We start from the raw sequence: 12,261 nt of genomic DNA on the forward strand, positions 1-12,261 counted from the left end.
ATTTCAAGTTAGTAAATTTGGTGTATGTAAAAAGTCTGGGCTTTGCATATTACTAAACTAAGAAAGCAGGGGACTAACAGATATATTTAAGTTAAATGGTAGTCTGTAGTAATTTATACGTGTATAGGTTGATACTTGTCTCACAGTTCCAAAAGTATTTTAAGTTTCGTCATTTACATTCTTCAGTGTTACTTTCGTTTAAACCACATTTATTTTTATTTATGAATTGAATAGGTTTCGCAGAGAGGTTGTGGAATATACTTCCACATCAGTGATTGAAGTAGATATTGCATTGTCCTCCTTTGAAATGAGGCTGGATGTGTATATATAAGCGAGGGGGAATTGTGGCATTATGGGATAGGGGTGGGAAGAGGCAGTAAAAGCTGGCCAAATCTGTATGAAGACTGGGAATTATGTTCTGTGGAATATAGATATTTAAGGGGGATTTGCCTGAAACATACATAATTCTTGCTCTGTCAGGCCCTTTGATAATTGTGTAACTGTTGGAAGGATATTTTCCCTATCTGCATTGCCAACTATCTTTTATGTTGGAAGCTCTAACCCAGAAAGTAGTTGAATATATTTCTTGTCATCTTATTTCCTGTTTCTATGTTGTAGAATTTATATTAGTTAGCAAAATCCAAGTAATCTTGAACTTGTCCAAGTTTTCCAATTGAATGGCAAGTAATTTAGGGCTAGGTGCTCTGAATATTTTGTTGTGATTTTTGTAGGCATGTTCTGATGCAATGCAGAATCATGTATGAATTTAATTCTTGATAAAGCACTGAGTATGTTTTGAATTTTTTTAATAATGCTTTGCACAACAAATAGCTTAATAATTTTAAGGTGCACAGAGAAAAATACAAAAACTAAACAGACCCCAAAACAGGGAAATTGATTCAGTGCTTCACTATTTGATAATTTTTAACTTGTATCAACTTTGTCTCAAGTCCATTAAGTTTACAAAGTATCACAGTTTAGTTTTTAGTGAAATGAGAGATTAATATGTAATTGCTTTGGAGGCAATTCAGAGAAGGTTCACTAGATTGGTCCAGAGATGGAGAAAGTTGAGGACCGTAGATGCTGGAGATCAGAGTCAAAAAAGTGTGTCACTGGAAAAGCATAGCAGGTCAGGCAACACTGGAGGAGCAGGAGAGTCGATGTTTCGGGCATAAGCCCTTCATCAGGAATAATTAATGAAGGGTTTATGCCTGAAAGGTCAGCTCTCCTCCTTGGATGCTGCCTGATCTGTGCTTTTCCAGCACCACACTTTCTGACTCCAGAGATGAAGGACTTGGCAGAGATTGAGCAGTTTGGGCCTATACACCCTAGAGTTAAAGGGTTGTGAGGAGTTCTGTTTGAGGTACTTGAAATGCTAAGGGGGATAAAATAGATGCAGACCAGAGGTTTCCCCTAGTGCTACAATTGAGAACAAGAGGTCATAGTTTTAGTCTAAGGGGTGGCAGATTTAAAAGAGTTGAGGAGCAATTACTTCTCTGAAAGGGTCGATAATATGTGGAATTTACTACCTAAAGTGCTGTGGGTGTTGGGACAGTGAATAAATTTGAAGAGTCACAATTTTAATTAGCAATGGGTTAAAGGGTTAATGAGGAGCACATAGAAAAGTGCAGTTGAGGCCAAGATGAGATGACCCTCGATTATATTAAATGGCAGTATAGGTTTGAGGGGCTCATTACCTCTTTTATTCTTATAGAAAGCCATTTTTGGCCTCCTGTATAATTCTGACCTTTTGAATCTGTCTTAATGATATCATTTCATGAATTGTAATCCAAACATGTTAGATCCCAAATGTGTCTTCTGTTACTCCATTGGAGTGTCCTAAGTGACTCACCCAGTATTTTCCTAAGATTTTGAGATTGTGTCTATAATCTAACAGTGTATAACCTTTTACTGTAGATTTTTTTTCTTCAGAATCTTTTGTACTGGAAGGATTTTGGTAGAATATTTAAATGGATTCAGTTTTTTTTCAAAGTAGCATCTATCTTACTCTTGGAATATTTATCCGAGTAAGAAAATTGCGAATTTGGGTTGCACCCCCCAGAGCTAACTCAGGTTGAATCTTGATTTTAAACTAATGTCCCAGTTACTTCCTCAGCAATTTCATTGCATAATTTGAACAAGAGTAGGATGTTCACCATAGGTGTCTTGGCTAACATTCATCCCTCAGCTGCCACCCTGTGAGGTTGACTGATTAAAGCTCAGTTGTATGCTTGCTATTTTTGAAATGCTGTTATGTATATTGGTTGATGCATTAGCCTACAAAATAACAATTGTAAGTCATGAAGTGTGAGCTCAATTGGTTATGAAGTGTTTTGGGAGGTGAAAGGTGCTGTGTAAGTACACCTTTTTTTTTCATTACTTCAACGATGACGAATTTGCTGTTATTCATTTGTGATAATAGTTTTTAATTCTTTCATTAGGATTTTGAGCGTAACTCACCTGAATGTGTTTTGACAATTCGGAAGGGTTTTCAGGAGCTTGAATTTTTGGCACAGCAACAAGGTATGGGTTATCTTATGTTTAAAAGAATTTCATAATCTCATGGCCACAAGATCAGTACATGATTTCAGGGTTTTACCACTGAGTATTAGAGGAGGTATGCAACCATTGTATGCACAAATCAGTGAGACCACTGTAAACATGCACGAAGAAGGAACTATTTCAACTGGATACACATTTGCCCCTGGTGACCAATATTGCTATAGTGGTAGAAGCAGAAAGTTAATTATTTTAAATGTAAGAGTGACAATTAGCACTAAATTCAAACTTTAAAGATATATTTTGCAACAGGTTGGGGCATGCTGATAATGCTATCCTCTGAGTCTTGCAGCAGCCAAAATAGCTTGATAGCTGGACAATCAGCCTGGATCATGAGTGCATCTACATTTGCAAACCTGTCAATGATATTTTTTCAATGCCAAAAAATTTAATGTACAATAAATCTATTGTCTGTCATGTGTACTTTATTTTTTTTCTGCATTGATATGAGTAGTTCATTGTATTGCACTTCTTTCCCACTATGCTTGGAATTCAATTTCCTGCATAGAATTGACCCTGTAGGTTCTGTTCGTCATATATTTCAAGAGTTGAATGAGCTGCTGAATAAGGAAATCAATCAATCACGGAATCTAATTTCCTTGTATATCCCTGTTTTACAGCATGGAGTAAGATAACCAATAAACTGTCTCTCTGTAAGTCAGTGAAATCTAAGAAGGATGTTGATCATCTCTATGGATGGGCACGGAATGCTTTTACTTACTTAGCCATGTTTAACTACCCGTACAAAACTGAAGTTGGGTTACATTTTCCTCCAAACCCAGTAGATGTAAGTATTTGAGTTTTTTGTATTTTAGCACAGAATGCAAAGTGTTACACTCATAGCATTTTAAAATATATGATCGTTGTAAACCATTCAACCCATTGAACCTGCTCCATCATTCAATAGTCATGGCTGAGCATCTGCTTCAAATACTTTTTCCCCTCAAAATTTCCATATCCCTTTATGTCATTGATTTTGCCTCTGCATAACTGGGAAGAGCCAAAATTCATGCCCTGTTGTTTGGCAAGTTCCTAACCCTAGTCACAATGATCAATTTGTCTGACTGCTATTCATGACCAGGTTTTGCCATCAGCAAATGAGTCTCTTTATTGTAAAGCACTGCAATAAATGGCAGAAAGAGGATTCCTAATTGACTACACTGTGGCTCACACAACACCAATTTAAAACGCCCAAATACAACGCACTTATTCACCATTAATACAAACTAAAGGCAGATGTTTTGACAGAATGTGAATAAAAAGTAGATAGGGAACAAAATTCTAAAGATTGAAAGTCCAAACCATAAGCTTTGCATAAGTTGTCTCTACCAATTTCTTGTTATTTAATAATGATGCCATATGTGTTGTCTGTAAAACAATGGTCATTCTTCACCTTGATAATTGATTCTGATATGTTCTTTTCAGAATTCTTTGTTTTCTTGTTTTTATGTCTTTTTACACATGAAAAGGAGGGAGAGATGTCTTCACTTTGCACGCTTTGGGTGTCCCTGTAGATGCAGCGCAGACAGATTTGTAGCAAACTGGAGTTCAACCACTATGAAATCTGATATCAGGCAGTCTGTCTTTTAACTCAAAAATGTTTGGTACCCCTCAGTCTCATGAAGCAATATTTTCTTGCACAGCTATAAATGCACACCAATTGACTTTTTCAAGTCACAACTCTCTCTTGATATTTCAGCTAAGTAGCAGTCTTACTTCTGTTTCAGCTTATAAAAAGAAAAATGCATGTTCCAATGCAATATTTAGAAATCTGTCAATTGAAACTTTAAACATATTCAGTGACTAAGCTTCCAATGACTTTTGAAATAGAAAATTCTGAAGGTTCACAACCCTCCAAGTAAATAATAAAATCCTCATCTCTGTCCTCCATGCTTCTACCTTATCCTGAAATTGTGCTCCCTGTTTCTAGGAGACCAGAATTGCACGCAATATTCAAACAGTGGCCTAACCAATGTCCTGTATAGCCGCAACATGACCTCCCAACTCCTGTACTCAATACTCTGACCAATAAAGGAAAGCATACCGAATGCCGCCTTCACTATCCTATCTACCTGTGATTCCACTTTCAAGGAGCTATGAACCTGCACTCCCAAGGTCTCTTTTTGTTCAGCAACACTCCCTAGGACCTTACCATGAAGTGTATAAGTCCTGCTAAGATTTGCTTTCCCAAAATGCAGCACCTCACATTTATCTGAATTAAACTCTATTTGCCACTTCTCAGCCCACTGGCCCATCTGGTCCAATCTGGTCAGCGTGGACAGGTTGGACCGAAGGGTCTGTTTCCATGCTGTACATCTCTATGACTTCCCAGCCAGAGGAAACCTCCAACCTGAGTCTACACTGCCCCGTCTCTTTAATTATTTTGTAGGCTTCAACAAGGTCACCTTTCATTCTTAAAAGCTTGTAGATGATACAGGCCCCTGTTTGACTAACCCCACTTCAAAGGACAGTCCTGTCATTTTGGGGACAAATCTGGTGAATCTTCATTGTATATTCTCTGTGGCAATAATATCTTTCCTAAAGTAAGAGGACCAAAACTGTGCCACATTATACTTGCAAATTGCTTGATGCACGACATGTTAGCGTTCGATGCCTTACTGACTATGGCTCCAGGTCTCTTTTGTACTTTGACTCTCCTAGCATTTAAGAAATGCTTTGCACATCTGTTCCTCTATCAAACTGGACAACCTCTTATTTTTCTGCATTATTTTTCATGTCATGTTCTTGCACACTTTTGAAGTCTGTTGAAATACTCCAGAAGCCTTTGTAGCATCGTCAGAACACTTCACTAGTTTTGTTGTGTCCACTGATCTCAATGTTAATTTGATCCCCTCATCCAAGTCATTGACATAAATTTTGAACAGCTCAGGCCCCAAGCATTCAACCTTGTACCTCACTGGTATTAGCTTACCAATATGAGAATCACACGCTTAGTCCCACTTTTTGCCTGTTAATGGAACATTAATCCAAGCCAGTACATTTTGTTATTTATTAATGGTGTGGGTTTTGATGGCTAAGCCACCATTTATTATACATCCCTGATTGCTCTAAAGAAGATGGTGGTAAGCTGTCGTCTTAAGCAGTTGCAGTCCTTGAAGTATGGGGATACACACATGCTGTTGGGAGAAGGGTTTCAGGATATTGACCCAGTTATAGTGGAGGAAATGTGTTTCAGTTCCAGATCAGATTGGAGAGAACTTTCAAGTGGCAGTGTTCCCATGCATTTGCAGGCCTTCTAGTTGGAGCCCATGTCAATTCCTGTAGGGGACTTCATCAAAAGTCTTTTGACAATCCAGATATACTATGTCTACTAACTACTACCTATCAATTCTGGGAGTGACATTCACTCAAAATTCCCAACAGCAAACATGATTTCCTAATAACAAATCCATGCTGGCTATGCCTGATTAGATTATTACTTTCCAAATGTTTATTTTTATTACAGCCTTTATAATGGATTGGAACAAACTCTCTACTCCTGATGTAAGTCTAACAGATTTTATAGCTCCCTTTTTGTTCTCTCTTGCTCTCCTTAAGTAAAGGGGTGACATTTGCTACTTTCCAACTTGGAAGGAGGGATTCTAGGATAGCTGAAATTTAGAAGATGGGTAAATGCATTCAATGTCTCTGTAACTCACTAAACAAATTGTAATATACAATGTCAGTTTACCTACCTTCAACCCCATTAGTTGCTCGAACACAACCTTGTTACTAAGACTAATTTCCTTAAGTTCTTCACTCTGTCTCATCTCATGGATTTTTTTTGTTTGGTGGTTCCTCAGTAGGTACGGAAAAGTAATCAACTGGCTTCAATGCCATTTTTCTATTACTCATTATAAATTCTCCAGACTGCCTGCAATGGATTTTAGAGCATAAGATATAAGGCAGTATTAATCCATTCGACCTATCAAATATACTCTACCATTTGATCATGGCTGATTTGTTTTTCAATCTTATTTTCCTGCCTCCTTCCCATAACCCTTTATCCCCTCATTAACCAAAAACCTTTACATCCCTGTTTTAAATACACTTAATGACTTGGCTACCACCCTCTGACTGAAGAAGTTCCTTTATCTCCTATCTAAAGTGTTGACCCTTCACTCTCTGAGGCTGTGCCCTCAGTCTTAGTCTCTTCGATTAGTGGAAACATCTTTTCCACATCCAATCTATTCTGGCCCCTCAGTGGTCTGTATGTTTCAGTGAGATCCCCCTCCTTCATATTTCTAACTCCACTGTGTATAGACCCAGAGTCCTCAACTGTTCCTCATATGTCAAGCCCTTCATTCCTGGGATCATTTCTTGTAAGCCTCCTCTGGACTCCCTTGAACAATAGCACATCCTTTCTTAGATGTGGAATCCAATACTGCTCTCAATATTCCACATGTAGTCTGACCAGAGCCTTGTACATCTCTGGAGTACATCTGTTTTTGTATTCTAGCCTTGAAACGTATGCTACACATTGCATTTGCTTTCCCATCTGCCAATTAACCTTAAGAGAATCTTCAACAAGGATTCCTAAGTGCCCATGTGCTTCAGATTTCTGAGACCTTTGCTCACTTAGAAAATAGTCTTTGTTTCTATTCTTCCTACAAAGTCCATAACTTTACACTTTCCTACATTATATTCCATATGTCACTTCTTCGCTGTCCCTCCTTTCCTATCCAAATCCTCCTTCAGCCTCTCTGCTTGCTCAGTGTTACTTATCCCTGACTCCACTGTTTCATGAAAAATCACCATAATGCCTTACAATCTTCTTAGCTATCACCTTCAGAGCTCTAGGGTATAGTCCATCTGATCTGGGTGATTTATCCATGTTCAGACCTTTCAGCTTTTCCAGCACCTTTCATTAGTGATGGCCACTACACACAGCCAGTCACTTCCCCCCAAAAAAACGTCTGGTATGCTATTGGTGTCTTACACCATGAACACTTATCCAAAGTGTTCTTCTGCAGTTTCTGTTTTCGATTACTACTTTGAAGCTTTATTTTCCAGTCCAGTGTTTACTTTTGTTCCCCTCTTACCTTTTATATTTAAAAACCTCTTGCAATCTTTTATATTACTTGCTAGCTTCCCCTTTTTTTCACCTTCTCCTCATTGCATTTCTTAGTTACCCTGTCCTTTTTTTAAAGACTTTCCAGTCTTCTGGCTTCCTGCTATTCTTTACCACTGTTCCTTTTTTTGGGATCTGGCACCAGTCTGATTTTCCCAGTCCACATGCATATTGAAGTTCTCCCTGATAATTATAATAGTGCTTTTATTACATGCCTTTTCTATCTCCTGATATTTTTTTTATTCCCTGCATCCAGAATACCGAGAGGAGGCCGGCAGTAACTTCCATTGGGGTATTTTTTCCTTTGCGGATTCCCCACAGATTCTACACCTTAATTTCTTTGTGGCACATTTGAGATACCCACAGTAACATACCCACCAATTTCAATCTGCCTTACCTTGTTTTGTATCCTGTGCGTACTTTTCATATACTTTGTATACTGCGACTATTTCTGACAAGTGTTTTTTCTTTTAATCTTGAACAATCCTTGATTTTATTCGTTAGTTGTGCTTGACTCACTTTTTGAAGTTTTCAAAGGAAAGTATGGTTGTTAACCAGATAATAATTATTCCAGTGGATTGGAAAACAGTCAATGTGGTAGTGTTTTTCAGCAGGGAACAAGAGGGAACCAGGCCACACTGTCCAACCTCAGTTGTAGTGAAGCTAATGTAAACAATTAATCTGCACTTGGCGAGACAGGGAATTATCAAAAGTAGTCAGCTGGTTTTGTTAAGGAAAAATAAAGTTTTATCAATTTGAATTTTTCGAAGTGGTGATGAAGTATGTAGATGAGGGCAATGTTTAGTGTCATCTATTTGTACTACAGCAAGGTCCTGAATCAAAGATTGAATGTGAAGGTAAGAACTGATGGGATGCAGTGGTTGGAGAGAAAACTAGAAAAAAATTTCTGAAGCTTTGTACCCAAGAGCTCTTAGGTAGGTTCTTGTTCATCCAGATGTTTCTCTTCATCCGTTTTCTAAATGCCTGCACTGGTTTGTAGAAGGCATAACGTCACCATTTTACTTATGAAAGATCTCTGACAAAATATTCAGTCATAATTTGCAGTTTCTGTTGAAGGAAAGATAATTTAGCTTTCTTCAGATCTGAAGTGGCTTACTGCAGATAACTGAATTTTTTTGGCTGCTGCAGAGCTGTTGGTTTCTCTTCTGGTCTCAACTTAGTTCTGTCTGTCTTGCTTACAGTCTAAACTGTTCAGCCAACTGACAATCTGTTGTTTGCCGGCAGAGGACTTTGGATTGTGGACTAGGTACCCATTATCCAATGACAGCTTCATTTGTAAACCGAAACGTCTATTTCGAAGCTCCTTGGATGCTGCCTGAACTGTTGTGCTCTTCCAGCACCACTAATCCAGAATCTGGTTTCCAGCATCTGCAGTCATTGTTTTTACCTTTTTACTTCATTTGTAAACAGGCTGTCACTACAGTTCACCTGCACGTTGCTGGAACCCACAGCTACACAAATAAAGTTCATAATAGATATCAAATTTCTTATGTTTAAAGCATGCTGCCATCCTTTTAAATTCCTGATTTGAAAAAAAAGTTATTTTTCAATTTTGGTCCATAGTTTTTAAAAAAGCACAAAAATAAAACGGCACTGTTCTTATACTTATGAGTAAAACGCTATCTTTTCATTTTCTCCTGACCTTCTAAATGTTCAAATAAAAGCAAATTACTGCGGTTGCTGGAATCTGAAACCAAAAAGAAAATGCTGGAAAATCTCAGCAGATCTGGCAGCATCTGTAAGGAGAGAAAAGAGCTGACGTTTAGAGTCTGACTGACCCTTTGTCAAAGCTTTGACTCGAAATGTCAGCTCTTTTCTCTCCTTAGAGATGCTGCCAGACCTGCTTAGATTTTCCAGCATTTTCTGTCTTTGGGTTCTAAATATTGAATGTCCTTGGGTATTTTATTTTCTAGTATTGGTCCCCCTTAATGGCCATTAGATTGCACATCTATTTGTGGCTTTAAATCCATTACCTTTTGCAAATGCTGTGTACGTTCCCATAGAATGTCCTTCTGTTTTTTTTTTGACATGCAGTATCCTGAGCTTAGTTGATGCCTACCTTCATTTTGCCTTTCTTATAATTTCAGTTGACGTTTTTTTACTTCTTCTTACCAACTTTAATTCCTTCCAATTTGAGATACTCCTCTGGTTTTCATCCCCTGACAAGCTTGTGTGAACACTTCCCAATAGATCTAGCAAATCTGTCTAGATTTGGATTTTGGAACCTGTCCTGTTGAGATGTAACCTGCCCAACTTGTTTAGGTCCCATTTGCCCCAGAACTGATGCCAATACCTCAGAAATATGATGCTGCTGTCCGTCCTTCACTTTCTTCAGCCATATGTTCAATTCGTTCTCCTATTTTATGCTGGCTAGCTGGGAGTATTCCTGAGATTACTGCTCTTGAAGTTCTGCTCATTGATATCCTTCCTAACACCCTAAAATTGCCTTCAGAAAATAATCCCTTTTCCTTCCTTCATTGGTTCTTGTGTGGACCACCATGTCCGGCTGTTTGTCATTCCCCAGAAGGATGTCTTTCAGCCACTGTGTGAAATCCTTGAACTGGACACTAAATGAGGCAAGATACAGTGCTAGAGGTTTGCTGCTGCAGGAATGCCTGCCTAATGCCCTGACTCTAATCCCTTACCACATGTACACTTGCACTCTTCATTCTCTCTTATACAATTGAATTGAATTTATTGTCACATGCACTGAGGCACAGTGAAAAGCTTTGTATTGCAAGCAATACAAGCAGATCACATAGTTAAATAGCATAGATAAGTAAATAATAGGTAAACAGCTGCAAAAGAAAAACACAGGTACAGGCGAATGCTGAGAGTTTGAGAGTCCATTCAGTATTCCATCAACAGTAGGGTAGAAACTGTTTCTCTGGTGTGTGTTTAGGCTTCTGTACCTCTGAGTCACTCATGGTACCACAGATTTGGTTCTGGACTCCACACCCCTGAGAAAACATCACCTTCAATATTTAAAATGGAAGACTATTAGCAAGCACGAGACTTGGATTTCTGCAAAATCTGCCTGGCAGTCGCATATTCCGTGTCTGACTATCAGCTCACATCCTGCATTGCGACTATATCCCTAAATGTGTTATCCACTTAGTTCTTTGCACCATGGATGCACAACAGTGACTCCAGTGCTACTTGATCTAAATCTGGGACTTCAAGCGCTTGGGTATCTGGTGTGACACCTATTACTGGTTCATCAAGGTAACATGGTGTACCTATAAGTTTCGCATACCTCAAGTGGTGCATTCCACTGGCTAAGCAGACCTGCTATGCCATAACTTTTAGTAACTCATCAGCTCTTAAATTATTGTAATCAATCAGTTCATGACCTACAACAAAGAACCAGTTATTGGAGACTGCAAAAGGTATAAAAAGAAAGGAACATTGACTCCTCACCTAACTGTACATCACTCATCAAACTCCCACATTTTACTTTATGCATGCAAGTTTCTATATATTGGTTTAATTGAGAGAGTCATTTTCAATGTAAACAAAGTTAAATCCAAATATTATCAATTTTAAAAGAAAGTTACATTTTGTAACGTGTATATGCTGTTTTCTCAAGGTTGCTTGTCGTTACATTCTGAAAAAAAGTGACCATATTGAAGGCTTGCTAGATATATTGGGTAAGTGTTATTTTAAAATACAATGACATTGAGATCTGAACAGAGCAAGTGGCAGAGTGTAGGTATTTATCTCTAGTGACTAAATTATAAGTGTTTACAACATGGCTTGAACAGAACTACTGCTATTGTACAGTCTTCCCAGAGTTACATTTTTAAAGAGTATTGTCCCAGGCTTTAGCGGGGTCAGGCAAGAAATGGAATTAAAGATCTAGATTTATCATTCGTAAGCATACACTAACAGTTGTAGTAATTTTACTTCTAGCTAAAAGATTTTGTGTTGGTACTATAATCACTACTCTGGCATTAGATTTAAAATGTTTACTAGTTAGCAGTAAGAACTGGAACTGATTGAAATAAGTCAATATGTGTTTATGAGTATCCCTTGATTTCTGTTGTGCCACATCTAGCACATGTCTCTATTGTTTCAGGATCTTGTTTGCTGTCTCATTTCTAAACGTCTGTTGCTTTTTTGCAAAATATTCTACATCCTTCGTTCTAACAGGACTGATGTTGGAACTCGGCATATTGTTTTATCAAAGGAAGAGTTCATCCTGTAGTCAATTTAGACCTCATTTTAATAAGAGTTACCTCACATATTAGAGAGATTATAACACCATTTTTACTTCCACCAATCGCTCAGCATTTCCCATATCTAGGTTTTAACCTTGTCAAAATGCATACTATGCATTTCACATTGTATGCATTTCTAATTGAGAAATTTGGATCAAAAAATTGTAATTAACTTCATGCACTTTTTACTTTAGTGTATCTGTTACAAGCTGTACTTATATCAGAATGGCATAAATGTAAAATGAGAAAAAAAAATCTCTCTGCCTTCTCCAGAACATCAATCTTCCAAGATTTGGTGTTTCTTTGCTTTTTTACTGTTACTCATTAACTTATTTAATTCATAAAAGCAAACCAAACCCAATCATATACATTTCCTTTTAATAAGAATTA

The 12,261-nt window shown here is 37.8% G+C and overlaps 1 protein-coding gene across 1 annotated transcript in view; it reads left to right on the forward strand.

Moving 5' to 3' along the window:
• LOC140469291 (uncharacterized) overlaps positions 1-12,261 on the forward strand; it is a 78,483-nt gene that overhangs the window by 32,854 nt on the left and 33,368 nt on the right. The window contains exons 6-8 of the mRNA XM_072565646.1: positions 2,442-2,523; positions 3,180-3,346; positions 11,241-11,301. Coding sequence (XP_072421747.1) covers positions 2,442-2,523; positions 3,180-3,346; positions 11,241-11,301 — 310 coding nt within the window. The remainder of the gene's footprint in view (positions 1-2,441; positions 2,524-3,179; positions 3,347-11,240; positions 11,302-12,261) is intronic.

Source organism: Chiloscyllium punctatum, chromosome 49 (assembly GCF_047496795.1).
Source record: "Chiloscyllium punctatum isolate Juve2018m chromosome 49, sChiPun1.3, whole genome shotgun sequence".
Lineage (NCBI taxonomy): Eukaryota > Metazoa > Chordata > Chondrichthyes > Orectolobiformes > Hemiscylliidae > Chiloscyllium > Chiloscyllium punctatum.